The sequence below is a fragment of the Leuciscus leuciscus genome (assembly GCF_965113295.1).
Source record: "Leuciscus leuciscus genome assembly, chromosome: 23".
Classification (NCBI taxonomy): domain Eukaryota; kingdom Metazoa; phylum Chordata; class Actinopteri; order Cypriniformes; family Leuciscidae; genus Leuciscus; species Leuciscus leuciscus.
The window spans coordinates 796,108-818,607 of record NC_138747.1 but is presented as its reverse complement, the minus strand read 5'-3'; the positions used below and the strand labels follow the sequence as shown (position 1 = coordinate 818,607).

General features: G+C 37.7%; 3 protein-coding genes across 6 annotated transcripts in view; all 3 read left to right on the top strand.

The window, feature by feature from the left end:
• pfklb (phosphofructokinase, liver b) overlaps positions 1-1,068 on the top strand; it is a 20,974-nt gene extending 19,906 nt beyond the window's left edge. For 3 of the 4 annotated variants that reach the window (XM_082155813.1, XM_082155815.1, XM_082155816.1), the window contains exons 21-23: positions 32-137; positions 340-769; positions 829-1,068. In XM_082155813.1, coding sequence (XP_082011939.1) covers positions 32-137; positions 340-487 — 254 coding nt within the window. In that variant the 3' untranslated portion in view covers positions 488-769; positions 829-1,068. Of the gene's footprint in view, positions 1-31; positions 138-339 lie in introns of all 4 variants that reach the window. The other variant, XM_082155814.1, reaches the window with a different exon arrangement.
• A 944-nt stretch (positions 1,069-2,012) lies between these two features.
• rpl37a (ribosomal protein L37a) lies at positions 2,013-4,307 on the top strand. Its single transcript, XM_082156044.1, has 4 exons — positions 2,013-2,124; positions 2,923-3,051; positions 3,979-4,061; positions 4,143-4,307. The coding sequence occupies exons 1-4, from the start codon at positions 2,122-2,124 to the stop codon at positions 4,204-4,206; spliced, it is 279 nt and encodes a 92-aa protein (XP_082012170.1). The 5' UTR covers positions 2,013-2,121; the 3' UTR covers positions 4,207-4,307.
• Positions 4,308-7,744: 3,437 nt separating this feature from the next.
• Positions 7,745-20,005, top strand: eif4a3 (eukaryotic translation initiation factor 4A3). Its single transcript, XM_082155927.1, is given in 13 exon segments — positions 7,745-7,957; positions 7,959-8,005; positions 10,632-10,704; positions 10,787-10,853; positions 11,422-11,484; positions 12,091-12,223; positions 12,881-12,961; positions 13,041-13,182; positions 14,184-14,322; positions 16,179-16,294; positions 17,368-17,475; positions 18,563-18,690; positions 19,830-20,005. Coding segments are annotated over 13 exon segments (1,218 nt in total). The 5' UTR covers positions 7,745-7,853; the 3' UTR covers positions 19,847-20,005.
• The last annotated feature ends 2,495 nt before the right edge of the window (positions 20,006-22,500 follow it).

Sequence of the window (22,500 nt, the reverse complement as noted above, 5' to 3'; positions counted from 1 at the left end):
GTGTGTGTGTGTGTGTGTGTGTGTGTTACAGGCCGTGTGTTTGCCAACGCTCCGGATACGGCGTGTGTGATCGGCATGAAGAAGAAGGTCATGTCGTTCAGTCCCGTCACCGAACTCAAGACACACACCGACTTCGAGTGAGTGCCACGAGATTCCCCTCGTTAATAATCAATGCATCCGCAGATTAATATCATAATCAAGCATTCTTCTGTGCGCATTATACATGCACTCTGAGATGCAGTCAAGATGCACTAGACATTATTTATGCACTCTGTGTGTGTGTGTGTGTGTGTGTGTGTGTGTGTGTGTGTGTGTGTGTGTGTGTGTGTGTGTGTGCAGACACAGGATGCCTAAGGAACAGTGGTGGCTGAACCTGCGCCCGATGCTGAAGATGTTGGCGAAGTATCAGACCAGTTTTGACGAGTACGTGACTGGAGAGATCGAACATGTGACCCGTCGAACCCTCAGCATCGAGACAGGCTTTTAAACGGCCTCTCCAGCAGGGGGCGCTAGTGTTAACAACCCTGACATCTGACCCCTGACCCCTGACCTCTGACCCCTGACCTCTGACCCCTGACCCCATCATGTGACAGACTGACATTAGATGACACTTTCCTCATGAAATAACTCAATATTAAAGAGATTAATGTGTTGTTGTATTAAAGCACATTGGTTGTGCCTTTGTCTTGTATTTGTTAGTTTTAACAACTGGCCTTGTTGTAATATTTCCTTCATAACTGTGAATCTTCATATTTGAGTGGTTGTGTGTGTGTGTGTGTGTGTGTGTGAGAGTGTGTGTGTGAGTGTGTGTGTGAGTGTGTGTGAGAGATCTGATGTCTGGCTGAAGTGAGTTATTTGTGTATTGATTATGAATTAGTGATGTAGTCGTCAGTATTTTCCTCTGATCGTGTTCCTCAGGAGTTCCTCTAGAAATGCTGCCAATTTTTCACCCTAAATCATGTTTACGGATTAATATGTTACAGATTAATGTTAGATCTGCATGTCTGAACTTTTGAAGATGTTTCAGTGATTAAACCCAGCAAAATAAATCTAGATATTTTCTGCGGATTTCTGTGTTTTGTACTATATTTCTATCATACTGAAGCTGCATAAAATCACAGTGACAATGTACCTATAATTATTTTATTAATAATAAAATAATTATTTAATAATTATTAATTATTATTTAATCATTAATAATTATAATTATTTTATTAATAATTATAATTCATTTTAAGATTATAAAAATAATACATTTATAAAAATGTAGTTATAATTAGACATTTATACAAATATATTATAACTAATATACAATAATATATTATTGTATATCAAATAATTTAGTTAATATAAAATTATATAGTATATAATAAAATATTTTTTATATTATGTACATACACATATAAATCATTTTTAAACTAATTGTATTATAATTCTATTTTATTTTATATATACATATATAATATATGATAGAATAATATTTTGTAAATATATTAAATATATATATATATATATAATTATGATTATAATCTAATACTATATATATATATATATAGGAACATATACTTTTAAAAATGAATGAAAAAAATTCATAAAAATATACCTACAATTATTTTATTCATAATTCTAATTTATTTATTTGAAGATTAGAAATATAATAATTTTATAAAAATATGTAGTTATAATTATATATATACATATATATTATAATTATTATACAATAATACAATAAAATTATATTTAGAGTATATAATAAAATATTTTTATATGTACACCTATATAAATAATTTTTAAACGAATTGTATTATAATTCTATTAATTTATTATATATATATATAAGGAAATTATACTTTTAAAAATGAATGACGCACACATATACACATACCCACACACAAGCGAATACATATCTATATTTAAAAGCTATTGCTGGATATTTCCAGAGATGATTATGTATTAACCTGACATATTACCGCGCATTATAATAATAACATTCTGTGAGGTGTTTCTGGCTGCTCGCTGGAGTTGGTCCTCCGGTATCCCATAATGCCTCGCTGTGAGCGCTGGTAAATCGCGCATGCGCAGTAGCTCGGCCTCTTTTGGATCCGCACCTCTTCTGCTAAAATGGTGAGTGTTTGTGGCCCGAGCGAGTAATCTTCAAACATCTTCTCTATCGCTCTCAAATAACTGCCGTTTCTCATTCCTCAGTGTTTGGATGAGTGAATGAAACATTATCTCTGCTGTATATGTTGAACTAGACGATGATAACGTCTTTAAATGTTATTCTGAAGCACTCTTAGTGTCCGGGAGTCGCGGCTCTGAATCCGAGTCGATGATCGTGTGGAAACGGAGACTTTAGTGTTTCACATCAGAGATATCGCTTCTGTTTAACATGTAAATGAGTTTTAGTTTGGCGTAATGTTTATAGTCATAGCAGCAGATAGTGAGAGGAGTGTAAAGTTGACTATTAGTGGTTTAAATCAGTTGTTTAGCTTCGTTTAGTGATCAGAAATGACTATAATGCAGTGTAGAACTTGGTTTAGTTCATGTCTGTAACTCGTGTGTAGTCTGGTATATTTTCTGAAGTAAAACAACAACCCTTTCCTCTAAACACAGATTATGCTACACTCATATTGCTGTATAGCTCTTATATAAAATGTGTTTATTTAATGTTGCAGCATTAGTTCAGTTATTCAACACACACACACACACACACTCTCTCACACACACACACACACACTCTCACACACACACACGTCATTTCTGCAAACTCACATCAACAGCATGAATGAAATTCTCTGATCCAAATGTGTTTTATTTACAATTTTCCATATTTATTGAAATATTTATTTAAAGTATCTCATATTTATTGAAATCTCTGTGTGAAGTATGGCATGTTCATGAATGTTCCTGATTCCCCGTCAGGCCAAGCGCACCAAGAAGGTGGGGATTGTGGGGAAGTACGGCACCCGTTACGGTGCGTCCCTCAGGAAGATGGTGAAGAAGATCGAGATCAGCCAACATGCCAAATACACCTGTTCTTTCTGTGGAAAGGTGAGCCTCAGTCGTGTGTAACCCGGTAAACAGCCGCATCACCGGCGCTGGGTCGCCAAAACACACGGGTTTTTTTTGTACGTTAATATTGTGAATATTAGTTTAGCCAATTAAATGTTACATCGCAGCCGTGGAAACATTTGGATTTGTGCCATCACGCGAGCACATACATTTAATCTTTGTATTATGTTTTGCGATCTGGTCGCCCGATTATCAGCGAATTTAACAATATTTCATTGGACATGGAATATCTTGTTTATTTTCCCAAATCTTCACTCATGTCTCGCCCATTTTCGCAGGGGATTATAAACATTTCTTACTTTATTTCGCTTTAATTTGTCCTACAGCGCTTTTTTGTATTACTTTACGACAGTTAAAATGCTAATATAATAGGCCTGATTCCTGTTTGCTTGCACATCAAATTCTGTTTAACACAGTTTGTGCTTGTTATTATGGAAAGGCTCGTCAAGTTTATTTGTGTAGCGCATTTCACTCGCGCTCGGGATTTTAGTTCCACTTTTCTCTGGCAACGCAAAATCAAACGTTGCCTAAAAGTCTTGAAGATAAAACTCACTCTTCAGACCTTTTACAACATCCGGAGAAAACATGAAGATATTAGAAAAGAGAATGTCTGTCTCTGTCGTGTCCCACATCTCCGAGTGCAGAGCGGTAGGATATATGACGCATCTCTGTCGGGAAATATAAAATAAATGTATAGCTTTCTTATATTATTAAGGTTACCAATATTTACCCCCAATATTTTGCCCGGTCCTCGTCATCAGAGAAGAGATGCTGCAAGAGGAACTTATTCTGATTCAAGATCATTAAAACTATAATGATGATGCGCACCTGTAAATCATTCAGAATAAACGCTGCAATATTTCATACAGAATCTGAATTGTCAGTTGTTTGTGTGTGTGTGTTCAGACTAAGATGAAGAGAAAGGCTGTTGGTATCTGGCATTGTGGATCCTGCATGAAAACTGTGGCTGGAGGCGCCTGGACATACAAGTAAGAGCGAGCGCCATTCCTCATCAAAGCTTCTCATCTAGTGTTTAAATACTCTAACGTCTCGCTCTGTGTCTTCCTCAGCACAACGTCAGCCGTCACAGTGAAATCTGCCATCAAGAGGCTGAAGGAGCTCAAGGACCAGTAGACCGGACTCTGGTCGTGTACAGATCTTCATTCCCTATCGGACTGTGTTTTTCTCTGTGGCTCGCTGGAACATCCCATAATAAACCTGAGTCTAGAGCGGGACTGGCTTCTGTCTTATTTCATTGCAAAACAAAACGTTCGAAGTTGCGTGATCAGGGTGTAGATTCGCTTTTCTAAAATAATCAGATTTAATCTGGGAGAATTAGTTGGGAAAGACATTGATTGAGGGGAAGGGAATGTGAAATCTCTGATTTATTCTAAATTGTGCTGAAGAGTGACAGTCTGCTTCTGGAAGTAATAACATAAATTTTCTCAATAGGGAAATAGATTTTCAACGATAACTCAAACTTTAATCGGTGGGATTTGCTTCTGCTGAGTCCGTCAGCTCACATTAACTTCATGTTTTTTTAAATCCTGTTTTAACTGTGAAATTCCTGACACAAAACTACATTACCCATGATGCTGTACGGAACATTACACCAATCGGAGTAGGAGGGAAAGCATATAAGTGCTGTCAAATCGATTAGTTGCATCTTAAAGTTTTTATGTGTATATATACAGTATATCATACACATAATTTTATATATACAGTGTACACACACGACACACAAGCGATAGCACACAAGCTAATCTAAAATAATTAGATAAGAAAATAATATAATGTATTCATATTTAAATATATGCCAAATGTGAGTTTGTCAGATGTCTGTGTGAGTGTACGCTGCAAACACACTTTCCCTACGGGGATAAATACTGAACTGACGTCACTGTTTTCACAAATTCACATTTTTGAGACGATAATGGTATTGTTCAGGCTTATTATAACAGGTTTATTATACTGGACTATGGATAATGGTATTGTAACCCTTTTTTAAAAGTGGGATAGTAGTTCTTTCCTTCACTTGCGCTGCTGAGATCACAGTCTCATTCCTTTGTGTTTATGAAATATTTTCAAACACTTTTTTGCTTCATATCATAGTTTGTAGTGTTGATTCTCCTCATAGCTGATTGGTTCAGTTCGTCACTGATAACAAAGCCCTTTTTTAAAATCCTTATGGTAAAAAATGAATGGGAGAAGAAAATACTTCTGGATCAATCGCCACTAAAAAAGTGGTCAGGAAATAATGCACTCTTGATGAGTTTCAGCCGCAAAAAATAAATGTTAAAAATCACTTGTAGTCATTATGAATGACTTGAAAAATCATGCAAAACTATATTAAAAGTGATGGAAACCCAAAAGGAGATCATCTGTGGATATAGAAAGAGTTGTCAGGGTTTTATATGACATGTAAGACCATCAACATTCATAACATCAGTCTGACTGCACTGACACTGTCAAAAAAGAACAAAATATGAACTGAATCGAGCTGAATAACGACACTAGAGCTCCTTTAATTAATGAGTTTTGCAACATTAACTGTAATTTTCCTGTGAATTATGAAGTTGCTTTGAAATGATCAATTTAAAGTGCTATAGAAATAAATGTGCTTTGACCCAGTGTCTAAATGGATAGAACCTTAAAGCTAATAAAAAAAACGTTTAATGTAGTTTATGTGTCTAAAGCCCCTTTCACACAGAGATTCCGGAAAATACACGGATAAAGTGACCCGGGATTTGACCCGGGTTCGTTTGATTTTGGTTCATTCACACTGCCAGTGATTTTCCGGAATCAGAGAGTGCGTTCACACACAACCCGTAAAAATGCCGTAAAGACACGTGACATCGATGTGACTTGTAATCTCAGCAGAGTCTTAAGTTTGCTTATGAGCTGCGATCTCTCTCTCGAGAAACCACGCTTGTGCATTTGTTTCTCTGATTCGATCATAAACTTGCGCATTACGTACCGTTTCACAGCTGGCGAACGAGCCCGGCTTCAGCGTCATCACTACGACACGCCATTATTACGGCTTTTGTTCACACAGCGCGCGTTCCGGGACTGAACACGGCAATGTTACTAGGTCCCGACCCGGCATCGATCCCGGCATAAATCCCGGGTCGAGTTTGTGTTCACACAGAAGGCGCTCTGGCAATTTGCCGGCAATTTCCCGGGTTCAAAGCGCTGTGTGAAAGGGGCTTATGTGGTGTTTTTAATCTGCTTTAAGACAAACCATGTGTAAGTTCATAAGTCGACACCATTGCTGAGTATTTCCTCCTTAAAACTGCAGTGAACCAAAGACAGTCTCAAACACACGCTTTGAAATCGCTGGTGTTTCTGACGTCACAAACTACCTTGTAACCAATCAGATCAACGTGTGATCGTCAACCAGTGGATCTCTGAGTTGAGTGAGTGAGTGGAGGCGGGGCTCATTTGCATATTCATAGAACCGCGCATACTAAATGAGGCAAGGGTGTCGAGTTACATTCAAGATATTTTAAGGCATGAAGACATTATTTTCTGGAAAAAATGCCTAAATATGTAATTTTGGTGATCAAAGATGAGTTTTAAGGGATTACAATAATTGACTACAGGGGGACTTTAAGTGTTTATTATAACATTAAGTTCTGTAAATGTGGTTTCAAAGTCAAATTCTTAATGAAGAATTGGTGTCGATTTGATTAGTCTGTACTAGTGTCAAGCTCCTTTATCTCATTTCATGTGGCAGAAGATAATGTTAAAATTGGCTAATGTGACATTTTGAAAGATTTTGCGTTTTGCCATTTTTACTTAACAAAAACACATGATAAAACATAAAACATGCATTGTAAATCAAGGCCACTAAACTATAGAAATGTATTATTATTAGCACGTTTACTGTGTTTAAAGGGATAGTTCACCCCCCCAAAAAAAACATTTCATTGTTTACTCATTCCTTCTTTCTTTTACTGAACACAAAGGAAGATATTCAAAATCTTTCAAAACACATCTGTTTAACTATGCATTTACTGAATGAGCACTGTGCCACTGTTCGTCCGACTGTTTGTACTGTATTTTATTTTTTATTTTTCTAAACTGTTTTAATTATTCTTATTTCTTTTTATTATTTTAATTTCTTCTATGTAAAGCACTTTGAATTGCCATTGTGTATGAAATGTGCTATATAAATAAACTTGCCTTGCCTTGCCATATTTAGAAGATTGCGGGGCACCATTGACTTCCATAGCATGAAAAAATTAAAAATACTATGGAAGTCAATAGGGTCCATCAACTGTTTGCTTATAAACATTCTTTAAATATCTTTCTTATTGTTCAGCAGGAGAAAGAAATTCATACAGGTTTGTAACAACTTGTGGATGAGTAAATGATGACAGCATTTTTTGGGGGGGGGGGGGGGGGGGGGGGGGGTGAACTATCCCTTTAGGCGAATGTGAAATGCGGCACATAGCTGTGTCTGAAACCGCTCACTCGTTCACGAATCCCTATATAGCCCACTATTTAGATTAAAATCGTGAGCTGTGTCCGAAACCGCTCATCTAGTGCACTCAATGGCATTTGAGTGCACTAGATGAGCGGTTTAGGACACAGCTGACGATTTTAATCTAAATAGTGGGCGGGGCCAGTCAGGATAACGTCATCATCGCGCGTCTCATGCCGCTCGTCGGCTCGTCATCAAACCGCGACACACGCTGCTCTTCCGTTCGGCCTGTGTACGCGCAAAGACGCGCTTTCATATTTTAACCCGTCATTTATATTAAAAATAACTCATAATTATGGCCGCCGCCGCTGTTCCCGTGAGGAAGAGGCTCCTGAAGGAGGAAGATATGACAAAAATCGAGTTTGAAACGAGTGAAGAGGTGGATGTGACTCCGACTTTACACGATGGGCCTGAGGGAAGATTTACTGCGCGGGATCTACGCGTACGGTAATAACGCACAATTAATCATTAATTACTGCTGAAATTCACGACATATCAGGTTATAGAGCTCCATATGAGATTTATTCTGAAGTGAGAGAAGATCTAAGCGAACGGTGCTGATCAATTCACGATATTACATTCATCAATAACTGGCTCTTTAAATAATCATAATAATGACGGGTCCTTTACTTTATCATGGTTATTAATAACTGAGGCGATTGTGGTGTTTTAATAGAGCGTTAACGTAACTGTTAAACTCAACTAGTCAGTAGACATTGTTGTGTTGTGTGTGTGTGTGAGAGTGCGTTCAAGTCTGATGTGTGTGAGTGAGAGTGTGTTCTAGTCTATGAGATGTGTGTGTGTGAGAGTGTGTTCAAGTCTGGTGTGTGTGTGAGTGTGTTCAAGTCTGATGTGTGTGTGTGTGTGAGAGTGTGTTCTAGTCTATGAGATGTGTGTGTGTGTGTGTGAGAGTGTGTTCAAGTCTGGTGTGTGTGTGAGTGTGTTCAAGTCTGATGTGTGTGTGTGTGAGAGTGTGTTCTAGTCTATGAGATGTGTGTGTGTGTGTGTGAGAGTGTGTTCAAGTCTGATGTGTGTGTGTGAGGGTGTTCTAGTCTATGAGATGTGTGTGTGTGAGAGTGTGTTCAAGTCTGGTGTGTGTGTGAGTGTGTTCAAGTCTGATGTGTGTGTGTGTGTATGTGTGTGAGAGTGTGTTCTAGTCTATGAGATGTGTGTGTGTGTGAGAGTGTGTTCAAGTCTGGTGTGTGTGTGAGAGTGTGTTCAAGTCTGATGTGTGAGTGAGAGTGTGTTCTTCTAGTCTATGAGGTGTGTGTGTGTGTGTGTGTGAGTGTGTGAGAGTGTGTTCAAGTCTGGTGTGTGTGTCTGTGTGTGTGAGAGTGTGTTCAAGTCTGATGTGTGTGTGAGTGAGAGTGTTTTCTAGTCTATGAGGTGTGTGTGTGTGTGTGTGTGTGAGAGAGTGTTCAAGTCTGGTGTGTGTGTGAGTGTGTTCAAGTCTGATGTGTGTGTGTGTGTGTGAGTGAGAGTGTGTTCTAGTCTATGAGATGTGTGTGTGAGTGAGAGAGTGTGTTCAAGTCTGGTGTGAGTGTGTTCAAGTCTGGTGTGAGTGTGTTCAAGTCTGGTGTGAGTGTGTTCAAGTCTGATGTGTGTGAGTGAGAGTGTGTTCTAGTCTATGAGATGTGTGTGTGTGAGAGAGTGTTCAAGTCTGGTGTGTGTGTGAGTGTGTTCAAGTCTGATGTGTGAGAGTGTGTTCTAGTCTATGAGATGTGTGTGTGTGAGAGAGTGTTCAAGTCTGGTGTGTGTGTGAGTGCGTTCAAGTCTGATGTGTGTGTGAGTGAGAGTGTTCTAGTCTGAGATGTGTGTGTGAGTGTGTTCTAGTCTATGAGGTGTGTGTGTGAGAGTGTGTTCAAGTCTGATGTGTGTGTGAGAGAGAGTGTGTTCTAGTCTATGAGGTGTGTGTGTGTGTGTGTGAGAGAGTGTTCAAGTCTGGTGTGTGTGTGAGTGTGTTCAAGTCTGATGTGTGTGTGTGTGTGTGAGTGAGAGTGTGTTCTAGTCTATGAGATGTGTGTGTGTGTGTGTGTGAGTGAGAGAGTGTGTTCAAGTCTGGTGTGAGTGTGTTCAAGTCTGGTGTGTGTGTGAGTGTGTTCAAGTCTGATGTGTGTGTGTGAGAGTGTGTTCTAGTCTATGAGATGTGTGTGTGTGAGAGAGTGTTCAAGTCTGGTGTGTGTGTGAGTGTGTTCAAGTCTGATGTGTGTGTGAGTGTGTTCTAGTCTATGAGGTGTGTGTGTGAGAGTGTGTTCAAGTCTGATGTGTGTGTGAGAGAGAGTGTGTTCTAGTCTATGAGATGTGTGTGTGTGTGAGTGTGTTCTAGTCTATGAGGTGTGTGTGAGAGTGTGTTCAAGTCTGATGTGTGTGTGTGAGAGAGTGTGTTCTAGTCTATGAGATGTGTGTGTGTGTGTGTGTGTGTGTGTGTGTGTGTGTGTGTGTGTGTGTAAGGCAATGAGAGATTAGAATGAAATTTATATTCCTGCAACAAACAAAAATGCGTATGATATAGTAGGGGTGTAAATCGGATGGTTCATCACAATATGATATCGATTCTCACAGCCAACGATACGATATTTGCCGATACCTAAACAAAATTCAGTGATATGATTATGATTCGATTGATCATATTTTCAACAGGTAATCAAATTACAAGCAATAGCACAAATAAATACAGTAAAACAAGGACTCAAATGAAATGAGTGTTTTTCATGTAGGTCTAAGAAGTTTTCAGACACAGAAATGAAAGTAAAGAAGTGTGTAATAACACTGCATAGTCTTCACTGTGTAAATTAAATATATTAAAGTTATAATAGTTATTTAGTAAAGAGCAGTGAAACATTGTCAAAATAAAGGTGTCTCTTTAAAAAAAAATTAGGTATTGATTTTTGCATCGTATCAGTCATTTGATCCATATCTATGTATTGTTACACCCTTATATGATACGTATAGTCTTACTGTATATTGTGGGATGTTTATCACTAGGATAACGTGCTGGACACTTACGGTTACTGTCATGCTAGGATGTAAATGCCTTAAATTATCATTTTAATGGTTGTTTCACTGCTTTTAGGTTTTGAGAAGCCCTCAGCCATCCAGCAGCGAGCCATCAAACAGATCATCAAGGGGAGAGACGTCATCGCCCAGTACGTGTGGAGGAGTTGATCAAGTAAACGTTTGTTAGTTATTGTGATGTACGTTGACTAACGTGGTTCGTCTGTTCTCCAGGTCTCAGTCCGGAACCGGTAAAACAGCCACGTTCTGTATCTCTGTGCTGCAGTGTCTGGATATCCAGGTGCGTTTCGCTTTTACTTCTGATGCGCTTTTCCTTTTCCTTCCAGTGTTTTTAGTGTCATTGCTACACTACTATAGCTTTCTGTCAGTATTTTAAATTATATTTATATTTAAAGGCCTCCTGTAGTCAATAATTGTATCCCTTAAAACTCATCTATGATCACCAAAGTCTTAAAATATCTTGAATGTAACTCGACACCCTCGCCTCATGTAGTATGCGTGGTTCTATGAATATGCAAATGAGCCCCGCCTCCACTCACTCACTCAGCTCAGAGATCCACTGGTTGACGATCACACGTTGATCTGATTGGTTACAAGGTAGTTTGTGACGTCAGAAACACCAGCGATTTCAAAGCGTGTGTTTGAGACTGTCTTTGGTTCACTGCAGTTTTAAGGAGGAAATACTCAGCAATGCTGTCGACTTATGAACTTACACATGCTTTGTCTTAAAGCGAATTCAAATTTGGATTTTCACCACAGGGGGACTTTAAAGTATTTTATAGTTCAAGTAATGAATTGTTTTTTTTCTTCATCACAAGCAATTTTTTGCCCCTTCTTTCCTTCACCAGGTTCGAGAGACTCAAGCGCTGATTTTGGCTCCGACCAGAGAGTTAGCAGGACAGATCCAGAAGGTAAAGTCAAGATTTAGAAAACACATTTATTAGTTTTTGTTTTTTAATCTCATGTGTCTGACACAGGTTCAAGGTGCTTGAATTTAACTTTCTGAAATTGAAGTCCTTGGAAAACCCTTGAAAACACCCATATTTATGAAAAAGTGCTTGCATTATTGAAAGACAAGATATGTGAAATTAGTGTTTCATTTTATCGATAAAACAATCTTTTCACGCAGTATTAACGCTACAGTCCGTCTGATATAGAGGCGTTTCGCATGGCTATGAGTGTAATATTGCTCATAAATATCCCAGTATGTGACGCACCTTTTATTCTTCAGCTCAAACATTTTCATCAGTTTCTAAAAGGAAAGCGATATCTTTATCATAATATAATTTCACTGGTTAAGTCACCGCAGTCACTGCATGTGCTGCACTTTAGTTGTTCTACCATTTTGATTTATTAGCTTATTTTCCTGTTATGCATTTACATTTTTAGAATTTGAAAGATAATAGAGAGATTGTTTGATAAGTGACATCTCTGATTGTAGTCCTTGAATGTTCTGTAATTGAGTTGTGCTGTATCTGCATGACCCCTGCTGACCCAATGATGTCACTGTTCTGCAGGTGCTCCTGGCGTTGGGGGACTATATGAATGTTCAGTGTCACTCCTGCATCGGAGGCACAAACGTGGGCGAGGACATCAGAAAGCTGGACTACGGTCAGCATGTGGTGGCGGGAACGCCCGGCCGAGTGTTCGGTGGGTTTAACCTTCATTATTCACTTATAATCCATGATTGACTCGCACTGAAGCCATCTTAGGTGTATATGACACTCTTCTTTCAGACGAACACTATCAGAGTTATATTAAAAAAATGTCCTGGCTCTTCCAAGCTTTATAATGGGAGTCAATGGATATATATATATTTTTTTAAAGTCCATCAAAGCAGTCAAATTATATATATATATATGATCTGATCCGTGGCACAAAAACCATAAAGATCTGAAAAGTGAATTTTGTGATCCGTTCCTCTACAATTCAGTGTTCAGATTAGTTTAATAACTTTAAAGTTAGTCGTCATTCAATTTTGTTCCCATCTGATGTGTCAGTGCAGTTAAATCAATAATCTTACTGAATATAATTTATTTTAAGCACTAATGACCATTTTTCGTCCTCTTTGACCCTTATAATCAAACAGTTTTTCCTACTGTACCTTTAAGACTTCTGCATCTCCATGAGCTCTTATGATTGGCTGAAATGAGCTGGTGTTTAAATACTCACTGGATGTTGATATGTAAATGTGTGCAGTTAATGTGACTCTATCAATAATGTCTTTCTCACTGTACATAATCTTATTTCAAAAGAGGAGATCCTGTTAAAGTTCATGATTCATGGCGTAAATCTTCCCTCTTCCAGACATGATCCGCAGGAGGAGTTTGAGGACTCGTGCCATTAAGATGCTGGTGTTGGATGAAGCAGATGAGATGCTCAACAAGGGTAAAGCGTCACGCACTGCTCCCGAACGCATGTGAACCTGTCTCGGATCGCGCGTGACTCCTGGGTTTTGCTTTCGCAGGGTTTAAGGAACAGATTTACGACGTGTACCGATACCTGCCGCCCGCCACTCAGGTGTGTCTGATCAGCGCCACGCTGCCACACGAGATCCTCGAGATGACCAACAAGTTCATGACCGACCCCATACGCATTCTGGTCAAACGGTGAGACACTTCAGCTCATTCATAATAAATCTAAATGAATGAATCTAACTGTAATCGCACTTAATGTCTGAATATGATTGCATTCGATCAGTAAATATCAAACTAATGTGGAAAGAAAGATGCACAAACACACTTTTAACTCTTTAAAACTACTGTATTATATTTGATACACACCTCTATATGATCAACATGATGTTTTCACACAATCTCCTCCAGTGCTTCTGTGTCTGATCGAGAGTTTAGACTCTTTCATCCAGTAAAAGTCTCTCAGTATAACTGTACAAACGTCCTCCTTCAGCTCGAGCTTCACGAGTCTTTCTGTGTCAATCTGCTCTGATTTTATCAAGGAAACGCAAGAATAACTTTGATATTGTTAGTAATATTTCAGCTGGACTGAAGCAGGTTTACTTGATTAGCCAGACATCATTTATTATAAAAATCACGAGCATCAAATATGATCATCAGGCTTTTGAGGAAGGGTTATTTATCATCATTGTTTTGCATTATCTTTTAAAACTACAGATCATAAAACTAAGCATTTAAATATCATCTCACTAAGACATATTATTGGCAGATATTGATATTTATATGCATTTTATGTAAGTATCTGCTATAAAGGGCTCATTGATTTACATTAAAAGCATCAGAATTATCACTTTTTATGCATATAAATATTTTTTTATTAATTCCTTCATATTCTCACTATATCAGACTGAGCCATAAAAGCCTGACGTATTAAATATGATACCCTACAAAAAAGTCACCTTTATTTCTGTTATCATCAGTGATGCGAATAGAATTCAGCTCTAAAGACTGATATATGCAGCTGAAGTCAGTTCAGTTCAACAACAGGGTTTTACAGGGTTTACAGCAGATTTGTTTTAACTATATTGATGCATTATATGAACATATAAATAGGATGAAGTTAAATATTGTGCACACGTGAGTATAGCTGCTGTGAGAAGCCTTCATGTTGAGCTGGTGTTTGCATGTCTCTGCAGTGATGAGTTGACACTGGAGGGTATTAAGCAGTTCTTCGTGGCCGTGGAGCGAGAGGAGTGGAAGTTTGACACGCTGTGTGACCTCTACGACACACTGACCATCACACAGGCCGTCATCTTCTGCAACACCAAACGCAAGGTCAGCTGCTAAACGCTACACTCACGGGTCTACTGGGACCAGTTAGATGAGTGTTTGTGGATCAGCATCACTATAGTCATCCACATCCAGTCTTCAGCGTTGATTTGACTGAGCAGTGTGTATGCAGGACTGTTTCCTGTTTTGGGAGCGCAAAAAATTTTCATGCACAAAACTACATATCTTGTCAAGTTTGGAATTATTCAAAAATGCAGTCAAAATTCTTAAGTTTTAAAAGAGCTGTTTTTTATGTGAAAATATATTGTAAAATTTAGTTTCTGTGGAAACCGTGAAACATTTTAAGTTCATCAGCATTTATTTGAAATAGAATCTTTTATAACATTATAAATGTCTTTACTGTCACTTTTTGATCAGTTTAATACGTCCTTGATGAATAAGTGTTAAAATCTTACTTTAAACTTTTAAATTGTAATATATGACGGTTTCCACAAAAAATTTTTTTTCAACATTGATAATAGTCATAAATGTTTCTTCATCATCAAATCATCTTATTAGAATGTTTTCTGAAGGATCATGTGACAATGAAGACTTTCAGCTTTGATCACAGGAATAAATTACACTTTACTATATATTCACATTAGGGATGTCAATTTTCACAAATTTCCATGATCGATCATCGTTTAAATTAACGATCAATTAATCGATTAATCGTTAGCCTTAATACTGCGATATGCGTCTACTGCAGTGGCTATGACAGCATGACAGGGTCTGCAAATGCTGCTCAAAACGCTGTTCCTCACCAAATCAATTAGAATGGTTTTAAATATAAATAAAGGGCTAGTAGGATTGTAAAATGTTTCGATGTGATTGATAATTAAATTAATTATTTAATAATCAAATATAACTACTAATACAACGTGTCACCAACGCCGCCTCATATGCGCTTAGAATGTGTGACTGTTGTGGACGCGCTCTTCCTGGAACAACCGCACGCGCTGAATGAATCTGCTACCGTTAAACTGGAGCACTTTGCTAGCACGTTATTTATCTAAAAGAAACGCGTCCTATATGAGATTAATCAGGTATATTCAAAATAAACATAATATTACAAATTATATCTGCACAAAATGACGCAAATTCATGCACAAGTGAACTTGAACTAAGTTACGTGCCATTCATTCAGAACTACTCATGTTGTGGACGCGGTCTTCCTGGAGCAACGCGACACGGCAACTAAACCCAAATAATTCACAATGTTTTATTACAATATTGTTCTCTTTATAATGTTATGTGATATTACAGTCCCAATAGTCATTATTAGTCGTGCACTGCCGTTTAGAGCTGCACGCGCTGAAGCTGACGCTTTACTACAGAGTTAATTCTTAACCAAATGCATCCAATATGAGATCAATCAGATATAGATAGGCCTACAGAAAATAAACAGTATTACAACTTACATTTGCACAAAACAAAAGGCTGCGAATGCACACGCAAACTTATAGTCATGATGGTGGTGTAAAATGGTCCCAAACATAACTCCGGCGCGCTGGCTTTACATGTTTCGCGGTTGAGCAGCGCGCACGCGCATGAAGACCTGCTTAATCGATGATCGATAAGTTGTATCGATTAAATGTATTATCGACAATTAATCGATCGTCGATTAATCGTTGACATCCCTAATTCACATAGAAAACAATTGATTTACACTGTAATAATATTTCACTATTTTACAGTATTTTCGATCAAATAAATACACCCTTGTTGAGTAGAAGAGACTCTTTCAGAAACAAAGTCCAAACTTTTGACCTGTAGCCTAACTAGACAACGCTGATGGATCGGTTTGGAAATGTAGTAACGGCGTGTCTGGTTTCGGTGTAACGTCTGCCGTGTGTTGTCAGGTGGACTGGCTGACGGAGAAGATGAGGGAGGCGAACTTCACCGTGTCGTCGATGCATGGAGACATGCCACAGAAAGAGAGAGAGTCCATTATGAAGGAGTTCAGATCTGGAGCCAGGTAAACTCACTCTGCTATAGATCTTACAGAACAGTTCATCCGTGCATGTTACGCTTTTAGAAAATCTTGTAATGTTTAATCAGAATGTCGTAACGGGATCTTCCAGTGAAGCGTCAGTCTTGTCTCTAGTGACGTATGCTGGATCCTCCAATCATTTAGTGCACTTAAGCCCCGCCCCTCATGCTGATTCACAGAATCAAGCCCCGCCCCTCATCACGCTCATCTGCATACACTGAGAGCCACGTCCACATCTCAACATCCAACCAACAACCAATGCACAGAATCAAGCCCCGCCCCTCATTATCATGCTCATCTGCATACACGGAGAGCCACACCCACATCTAAACATCCAATCAACACCTGATGCTCAGAACCAAGCCCTACCCCTCAATCTTACGCTCATCTGCATACACTGAGAGCCAAGCCCACATCTAAACATCCAATCAACAACCGATGCTCAGAACCAAGCCCTACCCCTCAATCTTACGCTCATCTGAATACACTGAGAGCCACGCCCACATCTAAACATCCAATCAACAACTGATGCTCAGAACCAAGCCCTACCCCTCAATCTTACGCTCATCTGAATACACTGAGAGCCACGCCCACATCTAAACATCCAATCAACAACTGATGCTCAGAACCAAGCCCTACCCCTCAATCTTACGCTCATCTGAATACACTGAGAGCCACGCCCACATCTAAACATCCAATCAACAACTGATGCTCAGAACCAAGCCCTACCCCTCAATCTTTCATCTGAATACACTGAGAGCCACGCCCACATCTAAACATCCAATCAACAACTGATGCTCAGAACCAAGCCCTACCCCTCAATCTTACGCTCATCTGAATACACTGAGAGCCACGCCCACATCTAAACATCCAATCAACAACCGATGCACAGAACCAATCCCTGCCTTACATTTTTTTTTTTTTTTTTTCATGATCTGTTACATTCAGATGTACGTCACAATATGGAAGAAAAGATCTGTCATTACGTCCTCTAATACAGTGTTCAGTGGAAGGAGATTTATGTCACAAGTGTTTGAGATTGTGTTTCTTGTGTGCAGTCGAGTGTTGATCTCCACAGACGTGTGGGCCAGAGGTCTGGATGTGCCTCAGGTTTCTCTCATCATTAACTACGATCTTCCCAACAACAGAGAGTTGTACATCCACAGGTACACACACACACACACACACACACACACACACCTCAGTCTCACAGTAGTGAGCAAGAGTTAACTCGCTCGCTGTAGACTCAGTGTACGAAGATGTTCATTAAAACTAGACGTTTGAGTGTTTCTAACATCTAGGGTTACTGTAGTTAACTAAAACCAAAGCATTAAAAAAAGATTTTTGGTGACTCAAAATAAAATGTAAAGGCCTGTTCACATCAAGGACAATAAAGATGTAGTTTTAAAAATCATTCTAAATATAAGAGTCCACATCACAATTATAATAATGACACAGTGAAACTATACTGTTTAAATAACTTTCAGAATAATTTCTTTCAGCTGACAGCCAATCAGAATCCATCCTGCTTTTAAAGGGGGTATAATGCCCTCTTCACAAGATGTGAAATAAGTCTCTGATGTCCCCAGAGTGTGTGTGTGAAGTTTCAGCTCTAAATACTCCAGATATTTTTATATATAATGTTAAAATTGTCATTTTTTGATAGTGAGCAAAAAAACCCCGTTTTTGTTAGTCCCTTTAAATGCATATGAGCCGCTGCTCCCGGCACAGGGGGCGGAGCTTCAAGAGCTTGCACACACACAGTGACGCACTGAAAATCTCTCCCTTTGCTTTGAACTTTGAGTGTCGTAACTTTGCAGATGTTGTTTGCAACATTACACACCTAACGTGTGAAAAGTGGACACTAAAAGTCTAATCATAATCAATCAGCCCTTTAAAGCGACAGACGATAAACTGCAGCGCTTATATTAAACAGAATAATATTGTGTGAACTCTGATATAGTTATCGTTCTTGGTGTGAACGGGCCTTAATTTTATAAGATTAAAACATTTTATAAAAAAATTATTTCAGTTGCCAGGGAAACATTTTGCGTTTTGATGTAGTTTAACATGTCCTAAAATAAATAAAACGTAAAAAATATATATATATATATATACAGGCATTAAAAAATATAGAAAAATATAAAAACTAATTCAAACCTTTAATAGTATAACAGTATCTCAGTGATGCTGTAATATCACAGATGTGATGACATCAGATGTAGGCGTGTCTTAATTCTCGTGTCTCGTCAGGATTGGTCGATCGGGTCGTTACGGCAGGAAGGGTGTGGCCATCAACTTCGTGAAGAACGACGACATCCGTATCCTGCGAGATATTGAGCAGTACTACTCCACACAGATCGATGAGATGCCCATGAACGGTGAGTCTTACATCATCATCATCATCATCATCATCATCATCATCATCATCTCTTCAGCTCATTCAGACACTTTAACTAATCATCTTCATGGTTCAATAAAAGGAATTCTTATTATTGATGACACATTTAATATTCACTTAATATTGTTTTTATTAACCACAACACTAACTCAGATTCACTATGTACATTTTAATTAACCCTCTGCTGCCCTTTTTTAACCCTTTTTTTATTTCAATGAAATGTACTATATTTTAGTTCTGTTTATTTAATATTTTGTCTTTTTAGGGGATTTTATGGTACTAAATTATATTTACGCTGTATTTATAATCTTTTTGAGGATAAACCTGAAAAATAAATTATCAAACTTAAGTCTGTGCTCTAAAGCATTCAAGATTTACGACAAAGACGACACTTTTTAGTGAAAAAGTTGTAAAAAAGTTAACTTAAAAGTTACAGAATTTTACGTTCATGAAAAATGCACAAAGACTTTTACATTTTTATATGAAATTATATAAAATTTATATAAATATTTGCAAAAACATGATTTACTCTAAAACTGTAAGAAATTAAAAGCCATTTGATTTGTGCCACAAAGTTGTTCCAAATTTGATCTTGATATCTCAGTAAATGAGCTTTCAGTGAGAGTGTGTTCGGCTGCAGTACCAAACGCTTCCACTAGAGGAACTTCTTCTCCATTCATTTCCAATGCGCTCATTTTGACTGTGAGGAGCACAAGTGTGACTATTTTTAAATAAGTAAAAAAATAAATAAAATTTTCAATCAAAAATGGCCGAAGAGCACCAGAGGGTTTTTTTTTTTAAATCCTGCAAAAGTGCTAATTTTTTGTTAAGAATCTTGTCCATTTTTTTTGGTTGACAATAATTCATGTTTCTTGGTAGGGCACAAAAAACAAAATCTATGAAATACTATTAAAAAACTCTCATTGTTAAAGCTCATATAAATGTTGTTTTTTTCCTTCTGGCTTTGTTTTTGTTTATTTTTGATTTATTGTTCTATAATTGTTGGTACAATTTTATATAAGTGGTTTGTGACATGACTAAATGCATTATTTAAAAAACCCAAATGAATGCAAGATTATCAATGTTGAGATATTGATGTTTTACTGACTTGTTTTTCAGTGGCTGACCTGATCTGAGGGATGAAATATTCCAGAACCGTTTTGCTTTCATTTGGATCTTTTATTTTCCACCTTGTAATTCTTTTTATTTACAGTTTTTATGTAGTGTGAGCTCAGATGGGCTATATTGTGTTTCCTGCGCTTCATTGGGTTTTGTAAATAAAGAATTTGTCTCCATCTTTGACCTGGTGTTTTATTCTGATGAAACTGTTAAAGGTTCAGACTGACTTCACTGCAGTGTGTGATATGCTGGATTAGCCTAAGTGAGAATTATAATCAGCAAACACTCCAGAAGAAATATTCAACAGTCAACCCTTGATAGATCTGAGTATTAATGGGTCAAGTGTTGAGGAAAAAGATGCGTCTTCAGCCATTTCTTGAAAGTGGTTTAAGACTCAGAGAAAGCAGCTCATGTTGCGCGATAATGTTTTAAAATCATTAAATCATTCCTAGCATGATTTCACACATTAACATGTTTTAGCATGGTGCTAGCATATTTCTAACATGACTACCATTTAACATTTTTAACATGTTAACATGATTTAGCATGTTTCTTGCATAATTTAAAACATTGCTAGCATATTCTAATGTTACTAGCATGATTTAGTACATTATCATGTTTCTAGCATGATTTAGCACATTTTTAGCATGTTATGTTGCTATCATAACTAAACCCATTAGCATGTTTCTAAAAGGAATTAGCATGTTGCTAACATGTTTCGAACTAACATTTCTAGCATGATTTTACACATTAACATGTTTTAACGTATTTTGCTTGAACACATTGTTAGCATGTTTCTAGCGTCAATTAGCACATTGCTAGCATGATTTAGCACGTTAGCATGTTTTAACATTGTTAGCATGAATTAGCATTTCGTTAACATGATTAAACGGCATGTTTCTATCACATTAGTATGTTTTAACATGTTAGCATGAATTAACATTGCTAACATGTGCTGCATGATGGATAGATAAGTTAGGTTGATGTGTAAGTTGATCATCTAATGTATACATTTGCAATGTTTTTTATCGTTTGCAAATGAAAGGTCTGTTAAAAAAAATGAATTTTTTTCCCCACCATTTCGTTAACAATTGGCAAACTGGGATGTCGAAACACTATTGGGTAAGCTGATCACACAGAACAAAACAAAAACGGACATTCCGACACAGAACGCACATTTAAGAGTAGAATAACTAGTTTTCAGAGAAACGAGCATTTGAACATTGGTCTCCTGATTCTGCAAACATATTATGGTATTTTTATGCCTCAGTACAGTCAAAAATTGCTTACAGTGCCTTTAAAAAGTTATAAAATTGCTGTATGTAGTTTAACTCGCCAACACCAACCATCCAACAGTTTGTAAGAAAACGACAAAACACTTTTGATTCTTTATATTGGTAATCAGCCATTTAACAAAAACCTCCGTCTATTTCTGCACTGCTCCTTTAAGAGAGATTCATTTACTTCACTGAGTCTTGTTACTTACAGTAACTGTTGACCCTGCTCTGTTAATACTCTCATTCATTCAGGAAATAATTCTCAAGGTGAATGTTTCAAACACCACAGACTGAAACAGTCCACTAGTCTTTAATTTACGCTAATGGAACATTTAATGGCTTTTTTTTTCTCGTAGTTGTGAATATCCGACACGCTCAATCCTCTTAGGAGGTTATTTACAGCTGATGGCAGATTACATGCATTGATCTGGACTCACCTCATGTGGAAACTCTTTCCTGCAAACTCCAAAATCCACTGTTCTGACACTGAAATAGGTGCTTTTGTTCTGAATGTATATGTACATAACTGTCTGTGTTATAAAAATTATTCTGATGTGTAAGCCCGTTTCTGGTAAAATTAGTTGCATATGCTGTTTCAAGTTGACTAAGTTTTGTTGTCAGTTCTGACTCACTTTTTCACTTCTCTTAAACAAATTGGTTCTATTAAAATTGGCTTTAAACAAAACACTGGGTTCAAAGCCCAGGAGCACTCGCTGCCAATTACAGACCGGAACAAACAAAAGGAGGAAGACTCTTATTTCTGCCACAATATCACTTATAGATATTGAAAATTATGGTTCCTATAGTTGTGTAACTGTAAATAACCAGCAGCATCAATTCTTGTGCTCCAGACATCAGTGATTTACTATATGTCAGATCTAGTACTGTTACTGTACTTTATCTAGTGCAATTACAATACTTAATCTGCTGTTACAGTACTTCATCTGTTGTTACTGTACTTCATCTGCTGTTACTGTACTTCATCTGCTGTTACTGTACTTCATCTGCTGTTACTGCACTTCATCTGCTGTTACTGTACTTCATCTGCTGTTACAGTACTTCATCTGTTGTTACTGTACTTCATCTGCTGTTACTGCACTTCATCTGCTGTTACTGTACTTCATCTGCTGTTACTGCACTTCATCTGCTGTTACTGTACTTCATCTGCTGTTACTGTACTTCATCTGCTGTTACTGCACTTCATCTGCTGTTACTGTACTTCATCTGCTGTTACTGCACTTCATCTGCTGTTACTGCACTTCATCTGCTGTTACTGCACTTCATCTGCTGTTACTGCACTTCATCTGCTGTTACTGTACTTCATCTGCTGTTACTGTACTTCATCTGCTGTTACTGTACTTCATCTGCTGTTACTGTACTTCATCTGCTGTTAC

Excerpts from the sequence above, each read along its gene's own strand:
- rpl37a (XM_082156044.1), top strand. Across the intron at positions 3,052-3,978 it reads CCTGTTCTTTCTGTGGAAAG|ACTAAGATGAAGAGAAAGGC; the intron begins GTGAGCCTCAGT and ends GTGTGTGTTCAG. Across the intron at positions 4,062-4,142 it reads GGAGGCGCCTGGACATACAA|CACAACGTCAGCCGTCACAG; the intron begins GTAAGAGCGAGC and ends TGTCTTCCTCAG.